At 49.7% G+C, this 21,569-nt stretch overlaps 7 protein-coding genes across 7 annotated transcripts; 3 read left to right on the top strand and 4 right to left on the bottom strand.

The window, feature by feature from the left end:
• Positions 1 to 68: 68 nt before the first annotated feature.
• Positions 69 to 6,596, bottom strand: acyA (adenylate cyclase acyA; the record flags this gene model as incomplete). Its single annotated transcript, XM_056905742.1, has 3 exons — positions 69 to 377; positions 429 to 6,285; positions 6,424 to 6,596. The coding sequence occupies 3 exons, from the start codon at positions 6,594 to 6,596 to the stop codon at positions 69 to 71; spliced, it is 6,339 nt and encodes a 2,112-aa protein (XP_056769849.1).
• Positions 6,597 to 8,030: 1,434 nt separating this feature from the next.
• Positions 8,031 to 9,219, bottom strand: N7458_002358 (Short chain dehydrogenase sor7; the record flags this gene model as incomplete). Its single annotated transcript, XM_056905741.1, has 3 exons — positions 8,031 to 8,208; positions 8,286 to 8,763; positions 8,829 to 9,219. The coding sequence occupies 3 exons, from the start codon at positions 9,217 to 9,219 to the stop codon at positions 8,031 to 8,033; spliced, it is 1,047 nt and encodes a 348-aa protein (XP_056769848.1).
• A 2,207-nt stretch (positions 9,220 to 11,426) lies between these two features.
• Positions 11,427 to 12,225, bottom strand: N7458_002357 (uncharacterized protein; the record flags this gene model as incomplete). Its single annotated transcript, XM_056905740.1, has 2 exons — positions 11,427 to 12,194; positions 12,220 to 12,225. 2 exons carry the CDS (start codon positions 12,223 to 12,225, stop codon positions 11,427 to 11,429), a joined length of 774 nt encoding a protein of 257 aa, XP_056769847.1.
• A 605-nt stretch (positions 12,226 to 12,830) lies between these two features.
• N7458_002356 (RTA1 domain-containing protein) lies at positions 12,831 to 13,704 on the bottom strand (the record flags this gene model as incomplete). The annotated part of the gene is made up of 2 exons (XM_056905739.1): positions 12,831 to 13,468; positions 13,533 to 13,704. 2 exons carry the CDS (start codon positions 13,702 to 13,704, stop codon positions 12,831 to 12,833), a joined length of 810 nt encoding a protein of 269 aa, XP_056769846.1.
• Positions 13,705 to 14,546: 842 nt separating this feature from the next.
• On the top strand, positions 14,547 to 15,442 carry N7458_002355 (RTA1 domain-containing protein; the record flags this gene model as incomplete). Its single annotated transcript, XM_056905738.1, has 2 exons — positions 14,547 to 14,712; positions 14,781 to 15,442. 2 exons carry the CDS (start codon positions 14,547 to 14,549, stop codon positions 15,440 to 15,442), a joined length of 828 nt encoding a protein of 275 aa, XP_056769845.1.
• A 2,276-nt stretch (positions 15,443 to 17,718) lies between these two features.
• On the top strand, positions 17,719 to 19,286 carry N7458_002354 (glycoside hydrolase family 16 protein; the record flags this gene model as incomplete). Its single annotated transcript, XM_056905737.1, has 3 exons — positions 17,719 to 17,812; positions 17,882 to 18,442; positions 18,508 to 19,286. 3 exons carry the CDS (start codon positions 17,719 to 17,721, stop codon positions 19,284 to 19,286), a joined length of 1,434 nt encoding a protein of 477 aa, XP_056769844.1.
• A 649-nt stretch (positions 19,287 to 19,935) lies between these two features.
• Positions 19,936 to 21,032, top strand: N7458_002353 (phosphoglycerate mutase family protein; the record flags this gene model as incomplete). The annotated part of the gene is made up of 4 exons (XM_056905736.1): positions 19,936 to 20,144; positions 20,221 to 20,505; positions 20,635 to 20,808; positions 20,903 to 21,032. Coding segments are annotated over 4 exons (798 nt in total), but the record flags the coding sequence as incomplete, so codon positions are not given.
• Between the last annotated feature and the right edge of the window lie 537 nt (positions 21,033 to 21,569).

Genomic DNA, 21,569 nt, shown 5'->3' with positions numbered 1-21,569 from the left:
AGTGACCCCGTAGCGATCAGCGTATGTATGTGTATAGAGAAGAGAGAAGATATGTGCACCAGGCCAGATCATTGGTTGTTGCGGGATTCGAAGGACCGGGGATTGTCCAAATGGAGGAAGGAGGATGAGGCGGAGGTCGTGTTGCTGTCTGCACTGAGGTTTGAGTGCAGGGTGATGCCGCCGTAATGGGGTGCGGGCGGTCCGTCGGGGATGCCAGCAACCCCGACGGCCATCTGCTCTTTGAGGGCGCGGTACTCCGCAAGTTGCGTCGCTAGTTGTTGGAAGATTTCGCCGATGGGGGCGGCGTGGTCTTCAAGTCGATCGCCAGGCTTGAAGGGGCGCATCATGTTGCGTACTGTTAGGGTGTTGATGGTGGCCTGGAATCGTTAATCGCTGTGAATAACGTCGCATAAAAGAAGAAAACTTACCTCGATACGAGTGACTTGCTGATCGATCAAGCTAAGCACAGTGGAATCGTTAAGCTCACCACCGTGGTTCTTAACCATATTGAACAAAGCGACATTGGGCTCCCTCAGCCCTGCGCCAGTGGGATTCTCCAGAGCGCCGCAAATCCGCTCTAGGCGAAGAGTGACCTCCCAAAGACGCCAGATATCACCAGTGTTCAAGTTGAGCTTGGAAGTCTTTTCGATAGTCGCTGGCTGGCCTTCTTTCTCTAGCTGAGCCTCTTCCAGGCTTGTCAAGCGACCTGCAAGAGAATGGGGATAGACAAGATAAAGAGGTTCTGGGTTCTCCAGTCCCTTTAACTTCCGTTCACCCTGGTCCTTGATCACGAAGCCCTGGCTGTTCAATTGGTTCAGCTCGCGACGGATGTTGTGCCCAAGGCTATCGACTCGTGGGTGGCTGTCAGTCGAACTCGTGGACGCGGAGCGCTCGGCATCAGCAAAGATCTCAAGGTTGCGCTGGATATCGCTCATAAAGTCCGACGACACGAAGATCTGTCCTCCGTCGGCAACGGCGGAGATTCGAGATGCTCGATTCACCATAGGACCAAAGTAATCCATACGGTTGGTAACCGGATCCTTTTCGCAGACGGGCTCGCCCCAATGGCCACCCATGCGAACAGACAGACCGCGGGATATGATATTCCCTTCCATGTCAGAAGTAACTTCGCACTGTGGCTGATCCAAGATTTCCGTAGGCCATTCAGCTTCCAAAAGACTGTTCTGGCAATTGAAGCACCACAGTAATGCAGCCGTAGTAGTGGAAAAGGCCACCATGAAAGCGTCACCTTCAGTCTTGACCTCGTAACCACCAATGATCCCGAGCTGTCGCCGAAGAATGTCGTTGTGAATGGAAATAGCCGAGCGCATCGCATCCGGGCAAGTCTCCCACAGACCAGTCGACTTCTTAATATCAGTGAAGATGATGGCCAGCTCACCAGTCGGAGCGTCAACATAGTCGAAGCGCGCAAGACGAGTGTCGGCTGGCATATCACGAGGCCTGCGACGGATCTTGGTCGAGGGAACGATGCCATCATCAGGGAATGCAGAGCGTTCCAAGTTCATGCTAGGACGCGACCACTTCTTCTGCCGGCGTTGAAGCTCGCTGACTCCCAGAATCATCACCATCAACTTGTTCGTTGCCCCAAAGCCGATAGCCAGATCACGAAGCTTTTGGGCGGCAAGCATGAGATTCGGATACACATCCCTAGCAACGTCGACCACCAACTGGGGCGTAATATACTCCCACAGCTCCTTTGACCCCAAGATGATCATTTCATCTTGCTCAGTCAAGGTAGTGTGCAAGGTGGCAGGAGCAGCAATGACCGCCGGCATCATGGGGAAATGACCAAAGCATCTCGACACCGTGAGCACATCATTTAGCTTGCCATTACGAGACACAAACCCGCCAGCGGCACGGATACGTGCTCGTTCGCTAGATTCCGCAGGATCATGGACGCGAGTCAACTGGCGCGATGAGCCGTCTTGTTTGACCAGAATCGCCTGTGCATCGCCGACGTTGGCCGCATATAGATCCATGTTATTTAGATACAGCACGGTAGCAACTCCACCAGCCTGGATATCGTCCTGGCAGAGCTGTTTCGAGGCAAATGATCCACGGTGATACTGTCTCAGCTCACGATCATCGATAGATCGGTACGCGTGCCCAGCCATGTTCTTGTTCAAAGCCAAGAAAGCACGTCGCAGAGCATCGAGTGGGGTTTCTCCCCGGTCTTGTTGGAGCTTCTTGAGCTCGCGCGAGAAGGTCGGCGTGAAGTGCTCGTGGAGATACTTTGCGACACGGGAGCCACCGCTGGACATAGTCGAGCCGTCAAACATACCCACCAATGTCTCAACGTTGTCGGGTTTCAAGCGTGGCACAATCATATCGATGATAGACAGATGCTCAGTCCGGCCAAGCGAATCTGCCATCCCGTAGGCAAGTGAGCCAGCCAGAGAGGCAGAGGTTCTCACACGGCGGTCCTCGTTCTCATCAGGAATAGTGGGGATGGTCAAGGTAACATCCATCAAACCTAAGACTCGGAGATGGGTGAGAGACGTGAAGTCAGTCAGATCGGCACCACTTCCAGTCGACTGGCCAACAGTGCCAATGTTGGGTTTAATCTCGAGACGCTTATTGCCGGAGAAGTTGAGGTATCTCAAACTTCGATTCCAGTTCCAGTTCCAATCGTACGGCCAGTTGGAGACGTTGTATTTCAGCGCGTTACTTCCCGCGTCGAGAACGGAAAGCTTGCTGACCTTGCAAAGCTCCGCGGGCAGAACCTGGAATCGATTGCCATTGATGTGGAGAACCTTGAGATTGCTGCCTTCTTCCAAGTCGTCGGATGGAAGCGATGTCAGCTCATTACCAGACAGATAGAGCTCGGAGATCAAAGGCCATCGCTTAAGGACACCTTGTGGTAGCTCTGTCAACTCGTTGTATGATAAGTTGACGATACGAAGTTCAGGGAGACGGGCCAGCTCGCGGAAAATGTCATCATCCAACTGGTTATCAGCAAGATACAGATTGCGAAGAGACCCCGCAAAAGTGAGAGCGGCTGCATGCTGCGAGAAATTGGAGTCCTTGCGAGACCCGGAGCTCGCATCGGTGGCGGTCCGCGATGCTGCTGAAACCTTTCTTGGCCCATTTTGCCCAATAGAAGGTGTAGCCGAGGGGTGTCGATATGAGTTACTGGGAGAAGACCCAGACCCCACAGCAGCACCGGAAGTTTGACTGGGCCGACGGAAGCTGATTTCATCTAGAGGACCCAGTTCCTCATGGATGGAGTTTCCAATCGGTGCTGGGGTTGTCACTGGAGTCGTGGTCGGCTCGCCAGGAATGAGAGGTTGAGGGGCACCATGTTTGGGGAAGGTAGTCAGAAGGTTGGTAGAAACATTGAGAGTCTCCAACTTGGCGCAATGCCAAATCTCATCTGGCAAGAACTTGAGATTGCATTCTCGCGCGTTAAGCTCCTTGAGCTCGGTCATGCATCCAATGCTGGCAGGTAAAGAACCGAGTGGATTCTTGATGATACTGAAATGCTCCAAGCGCCGCAGCTTGCCAATTTGTGCTGAGATTGACGACAGATGGTTCTTGTCGAGGATAAGCTTAGAAACATTCGGCAAATTCTCAAACATGGCATCACGGAATTGTGAGAGCTTGGCAGATGCAAGGTTAAGAGAGCTTAAAGTCGGCATCGGAGCATCGATATCAAATTGGGTCAGCGGGCAGTGATCCATGTGTAAGCTGCGCAACTTGGGGAATGCCCCGCGGAACCGGGATATGAGATTGTGACCAAAGAAAACTTGCTCTAAGCGAGGCAGCCGGGACAAATAGTCAATGTTGGTGATTGCATTAAAGCGACCATCAATCTCCTTCAGGTTCACCAGCTCCCGGAAAGACTCATCAAGAGACCCGCTGATATTGTTGTTCGTCATCCAAAGACGCTCAAGCGTGACCAGCTGGCCAATGTTGGGAATTTCCTCGATACTGTTGAAACTGATATCGAGGTCAACCAAGCTCCGCAGCTTGCACAAAAATTCAGGAAACACCTTGAAGCCGTTCGAAGACATGTTCAAGCTTCGGAGATACTGGAAGTTTCCAAAGTAACTGGGCAGTTTGGTCAACTGGTTATTCGCCATTTTGATGCTGACGAGACCTATCAGTCGATCAAGCTGTGCGTGTTCCAGATCCTCCAAGAAATTGTTGGATATGTCCAAGTAAGTCAAGCGACTGGCCAGGCTGAAACTCGACGGAAGAAGTTTAGCCTCATTTCCAATGAACTTGATTTCCCGCAAGTTGATGCAGCTCTGGATGAAATCCTTCGGCACATCAAGAGACAGATTCCGGGACAAGTTCAACGAGATGATCTCGGAGGACTTCTTGTACAGGGTGATGGGAATAGTGACCAGGCTTCGACCCTGAAGATCAACGTGGCTGAACTTTGACATCTTGCTAAAGCCAGGATCACCTTCGAGACTGGTATAACCGCTGAGTTTCGTCGGCAAGAAGATGAAGCGACAGAGGTAGCTGTGGTCCTCACGGCCAATGTCCTCTATACGATCCTTCTCGGTATAGCCAACTTGTTCCAACAGTTGTTTCTGCATGAGGATCGGCCGCTCGCTATGGTCAAGCTGTCGAGACAGATCATTTTTCCGCAGCACAATCTCATAGTTGTTGAGATGATCCTGCAGGAAAGACTTGCGCCCGAGCATATACAGGATCTCGGCAACGGTGGCGTTGACACCAGCCGAGAGCGTTGCGAATGTCGAGTCGATGCGGAAGACGCGTATGAAATAAGCAGCACTAGTAGGTTGTGGTCCAGTCTCCACAACAGGGTCCTTTTCCTTCTTGACAGCCCAACTTTCCGGAGCCAACCAGGTGTCCAGAGCCCCTGTCTGTTCAGACTTGGTCGGGTCCTCCCGTGGTGTGGTAGTTCCATCAGCGATGCGCTTCATTTGACCAGGAGAAGCTGCGCGAACGATGTCGTCCAAATCCTTCAAATTGGTATCCAGCTTGAAGACATGCGAGCCTTCTTCGTTTTGAGCTGTGTTCTCTCTTGAAGCGTGGGGATCTCCACCGATGGGGAATCGCTTGAGCTTGCGCTTTGCGGTCTCCTTCTTTCGGTCCGAGTCTGCCGAATCCAGACGAGGAGAACTCCCTTCGAGACTTGGTTGCCTGCGCAGTGTATGGTCGTGTTTTGACTTTTCGTGCGGCTTGTGCGAACCCGGCAATAGATGTCGAACTCGAGTTAAGAGACCTCGCTTATCGTGTGGACCCCCCGGCGAATTCTGACCATGATCACGGTAGATAGCACTTTGTATACTTGGTGTCGGACTGGTAGGTCGGCCACCCAGGGTGGTTTGTGAGCTCATGGCGCTAGAGGAATTGAGGTAATGTTCGTTGAAGGGTTTCAGTCCGACAGAGAAGTCATCTCGGCCACCCGAGGGCCGAGACTGGTATCCTGCCAGGTCGCCGGCAAGTGTTGGCTTCTCCTCTTTGCTGCGTGAATGGCGATGTCCATTAGCTGCCCTTCGGTGAGTATCTCTGGCCGAACCTCGGGGAAGGCCTCCCGCGGATGCAAGACGCTGCCCATCAGGGCCGATGGGCACTTGTCGTACGGGAGCTTCGCCGTATTGTGATATGTCGTGAACATTCTGATATAGCCATGGCGTAACCTCACTTGAAGGGGCAGGGGTTCCCGCTCGAGCTCGCGACGGCCGCTGCGATGCTTCTGAACCATCCGAGTTGGCTCTCTCTCGAGCTTTGACTTTATCAATTGGCCCTGCGCGCCAACCGTACGGGTTATGCTGGCTATCCTCATCAGGTTCATCTGGCACGGGCCACTCATCACTAGCCGAAGCCCTGGATTTCTTCTTCCACAGCTTCGCGCCGGTGCTTGACTTTGACCCAGTGCTACTCGTCATGCTCGTCGCAGACGGCCTGCGACGGTCCCCAGTCCAATCCAAATCGGCGGGTTCACTCGCAAAGGTCCGCCCGGTGGTCGGGCGAAACGTGGCCGACGCAGGCGAAGCTTCATATTCGGAGGCGGAGTTGAAGAAGGTCCCGGGACCCTCAGAGCCGCCCGTCGTGACCCACGGGGCGATCGAGTCGAGTTCTTCGGGGCCAGGGCGAGCAGGGTTGATAGGAGGAGGCTGTGGAGTCGAAGAAAACGACCGGGCGGGATCATCACCGGCTCCAAAGACTGCCAGAGCCTTGCGATGCTTGCTGAACCCAGAGCCTTTCCGTTCCTCGGTGGGGGAAATGTCTGGGGAGCTCCATGTCCAACTCCAGTCCATTCCCTGAGCTTTGGACGGCCCCGGTCTGTAATTATATTTGTCTCAGTAGCTGTATCTGTTATAGAGTCCACCGCCATGCACGGTGTACAGAACAACGCAAGTAATTCTAGGTCTCTAGCTGGGGGGATGGAAGGAGGGCGAAAAGAGAGGGCGGGGGCCTTACTTGTCCATAGCTAAACTTCCTGGAAACTGGTCGGCATTGCGACCGTTGGATGATGATTTATTCGGATCTGGGCGCTTGGTGTCGTTATTCCGGACGGTGTCCTGGGACTTCCAGCTACTGGCCGAGCTCGCTGAACCCTGTCGGTCGGGTTGCTCGTGCTCCCGCACGGGCATGACTGGTCCTAGAGTTGGCCGAATCTCTCCGTCGGGAGCGTATTCAAGTCACCGCCAGCTGCGTTTCCGGGTATCGAGGTATCGAGGTGCGGGCCACCATTAATAGGCGCGGTGCTTGTATCGGAAGCGCCGGGGCAAAAAGGAGAGAGAAGGGGAGCTGGCGACGTGCGGTGACAGGTTTGCGGTCGCGGGATGCTTGCGCCACAGAGCGGAGCTACAAGCCGGGTATATAGACGTAATTCGTCGAGTTTGCGATACCGTCAGCGCCGGAAAAATTTTTGTGATTCGATCGTATGGGTCAAGAGGCACGATTCTGCGAGGTGGGCGATCTCATCGACGGGGGCGGGGGCGTTGAGGTGTGGATGCTGGGAGCAGGGCGCGTCTGAAAAGCTGAGGCGACGGTGCGGGCGCAGTTATATAAGTGTCGGGGGTCGTGACGGTGAAGCTTCGCCTCTAGAACATTATCTGAGAGGAGGGTAATTGCGGGATTAAGACGTATGGGGTGGACGTGTTGGCGAGGGGATCGTAGTGGGCGTCATACGAAGCAGGTACCAGGTCGAGGTGCGACGGGAGAGGAGAGGGGGACCGAGAAGAGCCAAGGGGGGGAGGACCCAGAGTGGCCGCAAGTCGTAATAGCAAGGCGACGCAAGAAAGGAGAATGTCTCGCGAAAGACTCGAACTGGGTGCGTTGTGATGGAGAACGCGGTGATGGAGGGCGGGTTAGGGGAGAAGAGAATGAGACGGAAGAGCTGAAGAGGGTTTTGGAGGGTGAAGGAGAGAGGGTTGAGGCTCTTTGCGCTAGAGACCTTCAGACGACAACGTGATTGGCTTGAAGCAAGTCCCGTCTCACAGTGAGACCGTCATTCATCGATGCAATCTGCAGGAGCAGAGAATCGATTTTCGAGCGTTATTATGCTGCCATTCGTCGACAGAGACTGTGACTAGGACATGGGTGGGATCTTGTTTCTGGGGGATGTGGTCCGTGATGCTGTCCGTGCTTGACGGGAGTTTGGTGGAGCTCGGGAAGCCCTTTTTCTTTTTGTGCTGGCAACGCTTGTTGTTGCGCTGGCGGACCCGTGGATGGCGGGCGTCATCATAGTCTGTAATATAAAGAAGCTAGCTATGTACGGCTTTGGTAACTGCTATAGTTACTTCTGACTCCCTATTTGATGTTCTTCGCCATATGCCCGTCCTTTACATCGGGGCCGTCTCCTTTTCCCAAGTGGAGTATCCACCTGGTCGAGTTCCTATCTGACACTAGAGTCATAGTGCATGAATGTCTCATGATGAGGGTCTCTGCGATTTTGTTTTAGATTTTACTTGTCAACAAAAAAAGGATGAATAGGAGGTGTTATTGTTGTGTCTTAGGAAACAAAGCTGCTGCTAACCGACCCAACCATCAAGCATCCCACGAGGTGGTTGTATGGGAGCTATCTATCCCGCAGAGACAACTGTTCGAGCTAACGGCTGGCCCTTTAATCCCTTTTGGTTGATCTGTCTCTCAAGCCGGACTTTCACTTCCGGATTAACCTTCCCAATGTCCGCCACAATCTCAGCCCAGAATTTCTTGATGAAGTGCTTGCCTGCCGGCTGGGCGAGGAATTCTGCACCACTATCGCGAGTCAGCAGAAAGTCATTTGCCTAGGTACAGTCCTGCTTTGATAGACCAGGTCAATTAATTACACTGACCGATGTATTTCGCCCGTCTGGAGGTACTTTCCATGACTCTCTTCACCCACTACCACGGCGGCCCGAACCAAGACCCGTCCTCCCTCGGTCACTGGCCGAGCCTTGATCTTGAAGAAGACACACATAAAGGGCTTGATCCAAAGAGGCAAGTTCTGGTTGATATCCGTCGCAACAATCCCTGGGCATACGCAGTTGACAATGACCTCGGATGAGGGTACGATGGTTGCTAGGTGTTGAACAAAGGCATTGATCACGAGTTTGCCATCCTGGTAGCGTTTTCCAGAGACGTATTTCTTGATGTTGTCGTAGTGAGCAATGACAGATTCATCTGCAGCGATGGGATTGGTCTCCAGGGTGTGACGGACGTGGCTGTACGAGCTCAAGAATGTCACTCGCGTGGGCGATCCACGTTTGGCTGCTGTTCGTTGCATCAGGGGAAACAGACTGAGGACGATGAGGAAATGGGTGTAGCAAATGACTGAACTGCACTTAGCTAGGGTTTTCCCTAAACGTCCAGAATCAGCAATAACGGGGTATAGGGACCTTGCATCAGGCGCTCATGGCCACTCTTGCTTGTCTCATAGTTGAAAAAGTTCGTGCCCGCGTTGCATAAGATGATATCGAGCTCTGGGACTTCTGCATAGACCTTCTGCACAAGCTCTAGCCCAGACTTGTAGTCATCCAGGTCGAGGAGAAAGTACTCCAACCTTGCATCGGGATTGGTGGCTTGGACTTCTTGATTTGCTCGCAGAGTTGCAATTGCCGCGTCGCCCTTGGCTTGGGAACGAACCGTGACAATCACATGGGATGCATTCAAAGTCAGAGCTTGGCGTGCAAACTCGAGGCCGAGTCCTGAGTTACCTCCAGTGACCAGGACGGTCTTGCCTGCCAGGCTCTTGCCCGGCGGGATGGGCATGAATGGAGGCTTGTACATCGAAACGGCCGTGGCGTCAGCGATGGTTGCAGCGAGAGGCCAGGGGGCCGGGTAGAGTGGTGACCTTGCAGGGCGAATCAGTACTCTATTCAGTGTGAGGAGAAAGAGTAGTGGGAAGGGAATGATTCGTGTTAGCGTCGGTGATTTCCTCCGTGAAAAGACATGGAGTTTGACGTGTTGACCCCTCAGGAAGTTTGATATACATCCCATCCACGCTTGGGAACAAGTTAACCCTCACACTTCAAGTCCATAATCTGACAAATAAATGTCATCGTCTTTGAGACTATTTGAAGCGAAAAAGACATTTATTCAACATCACTCAATCCTCGTCTTGTTTCGAAGCTCGCTACAATCATCAATTCCCCAATCGGTGCGCTGCCCGAGCCTCCGACTAACGGGATGCATGGATCGTCAGCATCGAGCGGTAAGTGTCACAAAGGGCTCCGACAGCTATAGTGGGTATGTTTAAAGGGCATTTAGAGTTGACTAAGTGGTCATGTAAGACACAGCACTGTAGGCAGTAGATTAGATTTACAGTCTCATCAGTGAGTCTGATCCTAGCGTGGCACTGCCGATCGATCTCCAATGTACCAAGATAGGATTGGTGCTGCCAACGCGACCGGACACCAACATGAATGGAGCCTGAAAAAAAATACAGCTTGATGACTCGAGGCCTTGAGAAACCTACCTATCGGATTTCCAATGCCACGCCTTAGCTTTCCCTTTCCGTTTTAGTGCTCGGACCCTCGCCGCTTTTGTTCACTGAGTAGATCTGAGTATGTCTCTGAGCCCCCTGATCTGACTGGTAAGTAGTACGTAAGCTCTCTGATCGGCTCACTGAGAAAGTCTGATCTAACTACCTAAGTTAGTTAACTAGTAAGTTAGTTAGTTAGTTAAGTTACTCACTGATGCTTAGCTAAGTGCTCTGATTTACTCACTAAGCATAGCCCGACTAGTACCTCAATAAAACGCAATATGCTAGCCGTGTCCACGAAAATCCCTTTCCCTGTAGATTGCCCCTACAGCCCTATCAAAAGCACTAGCACCAACAATCTGATATTCCGTTTTACATACTTACTGCTATTCATTGCGTTACAATAAAGCTTACTAGATAATCACCCGATTAATTAGGCTAAGTACTCCTAGGAACCCTTCGTCTACTAGCTCTATAAGAGGCGTCTTGGAGAAACACGTTTTGCCACTAAGACGGGAAAAGAAAAGGAACAGAAAATGTCACTGAGGAATTCATGAAGAGGTTGGAACTAATTGCCCCTGTCCAGATTGTCAGTGTGATATCCCACATCCTTCACTCAATGTTCTTTTCTCCCCGTAATATAATTCGGTGTGTTCATGGAGTCTCTTCGACTCAACCTTGAAATGGCAATCCGGAACAGAGAATCAAAGTTGGCCTCGACAGTAAAAAGTTTATGCAAGATGCTTTCGTATATTCGATCAACAATATGGGCCACAAGAAGAGCAAAGGGTTTCCTGCTTACACCCCTCGCCGTTCTGAAAAAGTCATTTTGCCATTTTCAAATAAGAACAACGTGGCTTACCTCCAGAGATTGCTTTCTCAATCCTATCAACGACCGTAAACACCCCAATACGTTGCCCTTTGCTTACAGGAGTTTCATTTGTCGCTACATTCACCAATCACGACTCCGCTAAGCTCAAGCGACCATAATAATCTATTGATGACAACTAATTGATATTTATCTGCGCTCCGATTCATGTACTATAGGCATACTTTCGACGGAGCCTTTTAGCTGCTTCCCCAGCCACATATTTCAGTTAGCATAGTTTCTCTTTTATAATATTCCAACCTTATGAACCCTTGACGTTCTACATACAGTTACCTAGTATAAACCACAGACGCGAGCCGTAAGAAGATGAAATTTTCATTATTTATAAAGCGTCTTGCTGAAGACACTGGTTTGGCCAACTCAATGAAGTCTCCCACACAGGACCAAGAAACTGACTAATTGACTCTATGAGGTATCTACCTCCATCCCCAAGCATCCAGTGGTCCCGGCGCATATGTAACAGAACCGCATAATGAGCAAGAATCACAAGTCCTTCCGGCTGGCGGCAGGAAAGCAAATCAATATAGTCAGCCCCAACAATAACAGACCCAGCAAAAATAGCATGACTATTGCCACGCGATGCTGAATGTGACATTGCCGCAGCCGTCACCCCTTATAGCGAAATTATGGCGTGGTGATATGTTTTGGTGATTGATTCCCCCAACTCCGCTGATTCAACGAGCTTAAGCAACCTTTGAAATTCATATTAAATCCGGTGCTTGCTCCTGGGAATGAATCAGCGACATTTAGCAACGGGGCCAGCTCGGTTTGACGAAGGAACTCCCAACACCCATTGGTAACAGCTCTGACACCTTGGTATAGGCGGATATATTGTGTGAAGTTGTCCAGGAATGTATTGAAGGACCCACTGCGGAAAACAAAGGTGTCGCAGAGCATGTGAACACCTAACAGAGACGAAAAAAGAAAAACGGAGAGGCAGGAATCTACGTTCACCTCTGGCTTCATGGCATTGAATATTGACAAGGCATGTTGCTGCATATGAGAAGCCCGACGCCGGTAAATTTGTCGCTGATCTGGTCGTATAATGCTTATATGTAGAGACGATAGGGCAAATGCCTCATTCATAAGATATGGGGCTGGTAAGCAACGCCTGAGGATATCTGGAAATGACACCTGGGCTTGATCAAAGTCTGTATCGAATGGAGATTTGATTTCTGAGGCAAAATGATGGAGAAGCTCCACGTGCATCATATTGACGGGACTGACATCTTCCAATGAGTCTATTGAGTCTCCATATGGAGATCTCGGAGTTGCACAAGACGCTGGTGAGGATTTTTGAACTGGTGTGTGACCACTTTCTGGCCCTGTGATGTAGAAGCATGGGCGCTCAGAAGAAATGCAGTGGGAGCAGATTGGACGGCTTTCGTCACACTTGAGATCCGGTAAGTTCCTTCACGGTCATCGACTACTAGGGCCCTCACTTTTATTGGAAGCTGAACATATTTATGTGGCGTCGCTTGTACTTGGCGCAACAGTTTCTCGAGTTTTTGAGAGTTCTGCGAGGCATTCTCACTTAAAAATCCATCTGAAGAAGCTTAGAATCTGTCGTCACGAGATCGTACAAGTGGACAGGAAATATATTATTCCTTGATATTTGCACCGTTTGCCTTATCGCATTTGGAAGCCGTGCCCTTGTGGCGGTTACTCTGGACGGAGGAGTTCCACCTTCTCCAGACGCAATTCTAGGTATCCCATTTCAAATCGGCTAATTATAATATTTTTCATGTATTTCTGTCTAGTCTAGATGGGAGGTTAATTTTGCAACCTAGAGCGAACCTTTTGATGATTGAAAGGGTTCGCTATACGTTGCTTTACATATAATTTCTTGGCTTGGTTCCTCTTTAGTTTTGATGGAATGGACTTGAAAAGGACAACTGTGAGAGATATGACAATCGTAATAATAGCTATTATGCTAAATTCAGTTTAAATAAATGCATTTCGGGAAGCGATGTAGAAACAATAACTGCTCTCTCAAATATAGGTTGGGCACAGCCTCTACACCGATAATCAGGCCGAGTTCGGGGTCTTCAAAAACGGCTGCAGGACACTTGGATACCAGATACCAAAGCAAACCATGCCGATGAACATGGGGACGGTATCAAAAATATAGGTGGGCCATTCGTGTCCCAAAAGATACCCATTATTACCCAGTCCATACTCGATCACACGAAAAATAGACCGAATGAGAACCATAGCGCTGACAGTGTACAGACTGCGAATATGCTGCTTCCAGGGTACATCACCCTGAATAGCTGCAGGCGTGGGTGTTTTGCCCATCCGTCGGTCAAAAGTGACTGCGGTGACGACGAAGAGGACAAATGTGACAATCTGCAACACTAGGCCAGCGAGGACAATGTATTGTCCAATGCTGTTGAGGCTGCTCTGGGCCATCAAACCAGCACCTCCACCCTGGACAAAGAATGTCACGATGTCGCAGGAAACGAAGATCTTGGTGATCAAATTGATGCGGATGGGAGAATATTCCTCTCCATTGACGGCGCGGATGATGCGAGCGAGGACCATGTAGACGGCGGCTGCGAAGAGCGTGGGTGCAAGAAGCACAAAAATACTTTGGATAATATATGGCATAAGTTTGCCAGTGTTGTTGCTGGCGCCTGCCCGAGCGGCGTATCCAATGGTTTCAACTGTAATAGTCAGGGCAAATCAGCACGTATGCCAGACAAATCGACGGTCGGGATAAAAACTTACATAATCCACCAATTGCAAAAGGAATGGTGAAGCGAACTTTTGTCCTGAAGAGCTTCCAGAAATGATATGTGGTGACAGCAGCGAAAATGATTGCGAAGATGATGGCTGCGGCTATAGAGGGGACATAGTGCCAAACGTAATAGCCACTCTTCAATGGCTCTAACTTGGCCATTTTGTGGTAGAGCTGAGTGAGTTGACTTTCAGGGTCGAGGGCCAAACGATCGAGACGATTTATGTTGGTGATACTGTCGGGTCTGGAGGTGACTTGCTCAAGGGGTTCGAGGAATTGTCATGTCCGGGCAGGGATCCGCGCGATATTTAGAGAAAATATCCCACCAGAAAAAATTGATTTGGAGAGGGGATAGTTTCTGTATTCCATTTTTAGCTAGTTTCAAGGTACTGTACGAGTAGGATATGCCGAAGATTTCTCTATACGCGTATTCGAAAAGATAACCGTCCGAGGGACCAATATAGGCTGGTCCGTGCATACGTGTATGGATTCCCAGCCACGGTCTCCACTTTGAAACAAACCATAGACATCAATACTCAAAAAGACCGATAATCACCGTTGCCAACTGGCGCGAGACTATACAAAAAGTTACTGTATCACGCTCCGTGACGGTATTTTACTTGGAGGAAGTAAAGAACTACGTGCCAAGTGGAGAATTAAAATTCTGCCGATTTTATTTTGGAAGCAAATTGATCGCACGGCGCAAGGTACCGTTCTCATGTAAAATTCCTATACGCGTATTCGAGCCACCCGCCGGGGCCTAGAGGGGCTGAGTAAACTTAGGCTGGCGCTAGGCCTCGGGACGGACCGATTGGCTCTGTACAATCTAGACAAACGTAAGCATTTTCTGGGATGCGCTACAAGCCAAGGCTCCTGGATTTAGATGATTTCAAGCTTAGTATATAAGAGTCTTCTGTTCTATTGATACCGATCGCAATATATCCACCTTTTGATCTCTCTCTTCCCTCGTCTTTCGTTTATTTTGGACCGACCGATCGCCCAACATGCAAGAAATTGTCCGTCGCTCATATACGTTTTGGTATTATATTCCATCACTGCCTGCGGCAACCATCTTCATGCTTATATTTATGGGATTGACTGGGCTGCATTCCTGGAAGTTGTTCACGACCAAAACATGGTTTTGTATCGCTTTCACCCTCGGTGGCTTATGTATGTTTACACACTTTGGAATTGACCTGTCTGCCAAGCCCCGAAAAAAGCTAACCCTTCTTTCCTAGTCGAAATAATTGGCTATATCGGTCGCGCTATCGCACATAGTAACACCACTACTATGGGGCCATATATCTTGACAAACGTCTTCGTTCTACTCGCTCCTACGCTATTCGCCGCCTCTATTTACATGACTCTAGGTCGTTTAATTCGTCGCGTCGGCGCGGAGCATCTTTCGGTTATCCGCGTCTCGCGTCTGACGAAGACCTTTGTATGGGGCGATGTTTTATCTTTCGTCGTCCAAGGCAATTCATCCTCTCTCTCGGTTCTGGGATATGATCAATGGGCAAAAGTGGCAGTCATTAGCGGACTAGCGATCCAGCTTGTCTCATTTACCATTTTCTGGATATCAGCCCTCATGTTTGAGAGACGCATCCGCCGCGAACCAACCCCCGAATCTCTCCTACCGGGGATTCCGTGGAAGAAGTCATTGTATATGCTATATGCTGTCAGTGCTTTGATCATGATTCGCTCGATTTTCCGCATCATTGAATATGTGCTTGGAAACAGCGGATATCCCTTGCAACATGAGTGGACGCTATATATATTTGATTCTGTGCCGATGGCGATTGTCATGATTATCTACTTCACGTGGTATCCCAGTGATATAAAGGCCAAGACTGATCTTGAGGGAAGCATGCCCCTTGCATATGTGTACTCGGAGGTCTGATTGAAGCCTGGAGTCAGGATTGTCTTATATTATACTCTTTTTTTTCTTGGACACGTTCCGTTTTCGTTCGAATGTTTCTATTTGGTGGTCTCTTTTCTCTTTTCCTTTTGTTCCTATAGAAATGATAGCATTGCAGGCGCTTTTTGGTTGAAGTACTATGTGGAAGTCAAACAATGTTTATTAGAAAATTTCCTCGCTCACAGCGTGCAGAGCCAACAATTGAAGCTCATTATACATAATCACCGTCATTTCCTGAATCATCCTCATGGTCCATACGCATGAATTTGTCAGCAACCACCCCGTCCTGTGAACCTCTTACCCTCCATTGCCAATCCATGTCTTGGCCTTCGGCGTGTAGAGAACTCGCTATCTCCCTTTGAACTCTCAACGAAGGCCACTTTAATGCTTCTCTTGATACCTTGCCCGGGGTATGCGACAAGGCCAATGGAGGCTGTAGAACACAAAGCGTCAGCGACAACGCAGCCTTTAGAAAAGCAGATATTGAGAAATAGCAAAGGAATAAGGTCTTACCGGGACCTATCTTAGCAAGCACGCCAAAGGTTCCCTTGACTAACGCACCAGCAAAGCCCAAAGCGTCTCCGTCTCTGGCACCCTTGTAGGGCTGATAGAACGGATCAACGCAACTTTTAGCCATACCAACAGCAAAGGTTTTTGCACCAGCTAGCATATCAGACTTTCAGTCAGTAATACTATCACTTTCATGAATATTGCCACCGTACAAACCTGGAAGCACACGAAATCTCTCGGCAGCAGCCAATGGTAAATCGACCATAGTACCGGAGACGAACTTTCCCGCTCTTTTCTTTAATCAATCAACTCAAACATCTCGAATTGTGGTGAATTCGGTTCTTAGATTATGATAGATTCGAATAGTTAATTAGATAAAGCCCAGTGGTCAATTTTGACAAATTCAGAGGTCCAATTTAAGTCACTTTATTGATCAATTTAGGTCAGCTTTCAAGGCCAAGTATGGCGGGCCATCTTAGATGGATTCAGGTCTTACTTAAGTCAGTGCGCTGCTCCAAACTTTTGAAATGCACCTCCGTATACGCCTAGAGATGGTCTCCGTGCTGACCGTGTGTCTGGTCCGGTGGTGAGTCACGTTAAATGAGAAGAGAGATATCAAAGCTATCAGATAGGCAAATCGGTCGGTTCTCTAAATGTTGCCAAATGGTCGAATAGTATAACATGAAAACGGCCAAGTAAATAAATGATATGAAACAGATCCACTGCCGTCGGTATTTGCTCAAGTCTTAACTTGGTGAGTGAAGTGCTGTAAACTTCCTCCCTCAACCGCTTGGACAAAGTCCTTCATCTTATCACAGTTCTGGCTCACAGATCTACCCTGGCTGTTTGGGAGTATATAGGAAGTAAAGAGTATAAGAAGTATACGGTGAGAGGCCACGGTCGGACAACGCGTCCTTGCATTCAACAACTTCCCGATTCAACAAGCCGCTGTTTTAGTTAACTAGCTCTTGAGTTATAATTAGTTTGGGCACCGAGCATAAAGCTATCGAAAGGCTCTCGTCAACAGAATTTTCATCCTTGCCCAGATCGTGTGTGTCGCTGGCTGGGCTGGTGAGTGGTTGATGACGACGTGGGATGAAATCAAGAGGCTGGGGAGGACCCACACCTGAATCAGATCTGTGTTTCCTGCCCCCTGCTTTTTTAAAAAAAAACTTTTCTTGATGAGTGCTAGGTTGATTTCAGTATTTAATACTTGAATGAAGAGAACAGTCAAACTGGAATACATATTATCAGATTATACCGTTGAGTTCAAGGACCGATCAGAATGCTGCACTGTATAGTTCGGATCGAAACAATGTCGCTGTAGATCATGTGATTCCAGCCGCAGAACGTGGCCGAAGGCTGATTGGCCCAATGACAGCTCAACGGGACCCACGAGATCGGCGCCCAAAAAGTGGATTGGAAAGTGCAACTTGCAAGTGGACCGAGTAAATAATCTTAGAAGCTAAAATAATATTATGACGAGAGGCCAAAATGGAGGTGGCTGGTAGTTGCCATCCATACACTGTGTCCAGCCAAGATCGCACTTGCTCTCCAATTTCTTGCTCGCTCCAATTTCCATCGCCACTGTTGTCCTTTCCCTTTCCCCGAGCTTTTCTTCCCTTTGCATCCTCCCCCTCCAAGCTATCCCAATCTCCATTCTCACGCATCCCATCTACGTGAACACAGGTTTATTTCATCTATAAGCTCCTACTATCTCACGTTTGACTTCAACAAAACCACCCACCATGAAGCTGGCTCTGGGTACCGCCCTGGGCTTGCTCTGCTCATCTGCTTTGGTGGCAGCCCAGACTTACACAGACTGCAACCCGCTCCAGAAGAGTGAGTAAATGCCACTTTTCCAACAAACCAGGTCAGCACAAGTCAGTTCAATGCTAACCTTCTCCACAGCTTGCCCTGCAGATACTGCCCTTGGCAAGTCTGACCAGACCATCGATTTCACCTCCGGCTCATCCTCCCAATTCGCTGCTTCGGGAGCTGTCACGTACGACAGCACCAACGGGGCTACCTTTACAATTTCCGAGAAAGGTGACGGTCCCTTGATCCAGTCAGGCTGGTACATCATGTTCGGCAAGGTCGAATTCACCATCAAGGCGGCGTCGGGAACGGGTATTGTCAGCAGTGCCGTGCTGCAGTCGGACGACTTGGACGAGATCGACTGGGAATGGCTGGGTGGCAACAATGCTCAGGTTCAGACCAACTATTTTGGCAAGGGAGACACCAGCAGCTACAACCGTGGCGCCTATCATGATAACGCCGGAAACCATGACGAGTTCCACACCTACTCGGTCGACTGGACAAGCTCTCAGATCGTGTGGGCGATCGACGGCAAGACGGTTCGCGTGCTCACACCGGCCACTGCGGACACCAACCAGTATCCGCAGACTCCGATGATGATCAAGGTTGGCGTGTGGGCTGGTGGTGACTCGGACAATGCCCAGGGAACAATTGGTGAGTGATCTCAGTTCCTGTGGTTCGGGTTGGTTGATTCTGTAGTTCTAACCTTTCTGCTTTAGATTGGGCTGGCGGGTTGACCGACTACAGCAAGGGTCCGTTCACAATGTACCTCAAGTCGATGACCGTGACCGACTATTCGACTGGAACCTCGTACAGCTATGGTGATCAGTCGGGCTCGTGGGAGTCTATCATTGCGAATGGAGGAAAGGTCAACGGGAACAGTGTCGATGAGCCGACCTCCACCCAGTCAGCACCCCTCATCACGGCAACTGTGGACAGTGTCCCGGTTCCATGGAGCGGAACCCACCGAGAAACCTCTAGTTTTGTCACCCCCGATGTCTGGCCCTGGGTTGCCACAGGCTCGCCGACGGCAACCTCCACTGGCCTCCCCAGTGGTTGGGAATCTGGCTCCAGGCAGATTCAACCGCCCGGCAGGGGATCAGTGAGTGAGCACTGCCCTATTCTTACCATCACACCCCTTGTATCAACCACTAAGACCGGTCCCCTTCTCTCACAGTATACCTCCCGATCTACCTCAGTGCCCTCGGCTTCCTCGTCGGTTGCCTCTTCCCCTTCTGGGCCTGAGTCGTCTTCCAAGATGGTGACTCGACACTCGACCACTACTTCGACGAGTACCACCAAGACCAAGCACCAACACTCTGAATATACGCAAACACAGACAACCCAGACGATGACTGACGTGCCATCTGCCAAGGCGACTTCTTCTCCTACTATTGCCCCTTCGGTTGGGGGTGGAATCAGCCTGTACCACGTTCCAACCGCACTGGGCATGAGCGTCGTTTGTGTGCTGCTCGGCGGCATCTTTGCGTTGCTCTGAAAACTGATTTTTTATTTTTGTTTCATGGCATTGTCGAACTGTATTATTATGTATTATGATGGGATGAACTCGACACGGCGTTAACGACATACATTTTACCCGACCTGCAGCGAACCATGTCGCTGCATGCACAATGATTTTGTTTGATGGCTCACCATGATAGAGGGATGCTGCATATTATCGCTTATGACCCTTGAGCTTTGCTTTTTCTGTTTATGATTATTGTTCTCAACGCCTACATACCGCAGAGGTGATGGATGTTCTGCCCAGCGGTGCAATTGGCTTTGCACGCTTTTCATGTATTAACCTTCCTTGGCGTGTTGATAGATCGTCTATAAATTACACATGCTTGATTCGAAGAATTAAATCTCGCTTCAGCCCTTAACACAAGATTCTACCTTTTTTTCCGTACTGCAAGCTGGATGGATGCGCTGTTTCTTTAACTCGGTGGCCCGTGGACAGGAACCATGTTCCGCGCCCATGGAAGACTGACCTCAACATTAGCCATAGAACAGCAACAGTCGCAGTTGCCACAAAACGGCACAAAGACATAATAATTGGAGTTATAAATTGAGAGCTGAACATCCTATCCTCATCATATCCATGTCAAAAATCATCAAAGTCTAATCAAATCTTTCACTTTGATACTATGACCGCACCCACAACCTCCGCCCGCGTCTTCCTCGTTCGCCACGGCGAGACAGACTGGATCACCGGCGGCAAATTTGCCAGTCGAACGGACGTACCACTGTCTAACGTAGGTGAAAAAGACGTCGAGCTAATCCGCGAACGTCTCGTCGCCGAAAACGAAATGATTGATCCGACGGGAGTAGCCAAAATGTCAGTCCACCCATCCCGGTAACCCAAATCCAGAAGAGAGAGGGAAAAAAAGGATCTAACCGAAGAGAAATACTCTATCGTGTCTATTTTACAGATACTGTTCCCCGCGAATCAACGCCCGGCGTACCGCAGAAATCCTCAAACTAGGAATCCACAACCACCTTCATTTCCTGGACCGGGAGACGGGGCAGAAATTCAAGACGGAGTCCATGATTAAGGGGGAGTCGGCGGATCCGTATATCCATTTGACCAAGTGGTTGGAGGAATGGGATTATGGCGATTATGAGGGGATGACACTGCATGGGATTAAGGAGGCGCGCATGAAGGAGTTTAGGGATGCGAAGTGGGATATTTGGACGGAGGGGTGTCCGGGTGGAGAGTATGTATTGCAATATCCTCCCCTTTTTTCCCCCCTCTTTGAGGTGGTATCTATTTGATGGTGGCCCTGATCTTAAGACTATGATGTGAATGTATAAGAGAATATAGGTACTGATGATATTCTCGTTAGGTCCCCCCAGCAAGTCAGCGACCGACTCGACGAACTGATTGCCGAAATCAAATCCGTTATCGAGGAGAACTCGGCTAGTTGGCCCGGCGGCCAGATTATCTCTCATCGAAGCCAGCATGCGCAGGATATTGTCTGTGTTGCTCATGGGCATATTCTAGCTGCGATGGCGATTCGGTGGGTTGGATTACCGTTGGATACGGGGATGATGAGGTTGATTTTTGAGCCGGGGGTGTGGCGGTGTTAGGGTATGTTTTTTTCTGTGCTTCAGAGAGGGTGTTGCTGAGTTTGGGCGAGTCTGGCTAATGTCGACTTGTCTCCTTCGGATCAGATTTGAGCACGATAATATCAATCAGCCGGCTATTGTGGTGGGGAGGAAGCCTGGGCCGTCGGATCGGATGTTGTAAGTGGGATCCGAAGGGATGATTCTGGGATTCGGTCTTGGTCGTATACACTAGATGAGATTTTAATTTTATGCTACTGTGCGTGTTCATTCTCACGAGGCTTGTTACCAGATAGACATTATGGAGGTTGTAGAGTAATGCTGGATGTAAATCGGAGATGCCTGCCATCGAGCTGATCTATTGGTGGCGACAAAACCCTGAATGGACACCGTTTCTTTGCCGAAGAAAACTAGCCAAGCCTAGTTATATTGGTTACTTAGGTATCTGACTTCAAAGGTTTAATCCCAACCATCCCAATAGAATCCACAAACAAAGAGGAGAAAGCTTCACCAAATACACCCTCTATAGCCCGTGCATTATATACGTCGCGCGCAAACCTACCAAGACTCCTTCTCTTGTATTGTGTGTCGTGCCGACTTGCCATTTAGCCTGCATGCCCCTAGGTACTGTCCCATGTCGAGTTTATAAGCATGGCATGGCATGGCATGGTGTGTCCTACGCGCTGCGCTGCGTTATGCAAGTTTTTTGCCTACA

This window comes from Penicillium daleae, assembly GCF_028827525.1.
Source record: "Penicillium daleae strain IBT 16125 chromosome Unknown utg000002l_segment0_segment0, whole genome shotgun sequence".
Classification (NCBI taxonomy): Eukaryota; Fungi; Ascomycota; class Eurotiomycetes; order Eurotiales; family Aspergillaceae; genus Penicillium; species Penicillium daleae.
The sequence above is the reverse complement of the archived record's forward strand: the minus strand, read 5'-3'. Positions and strand labels throughout refer to the sequence as shown.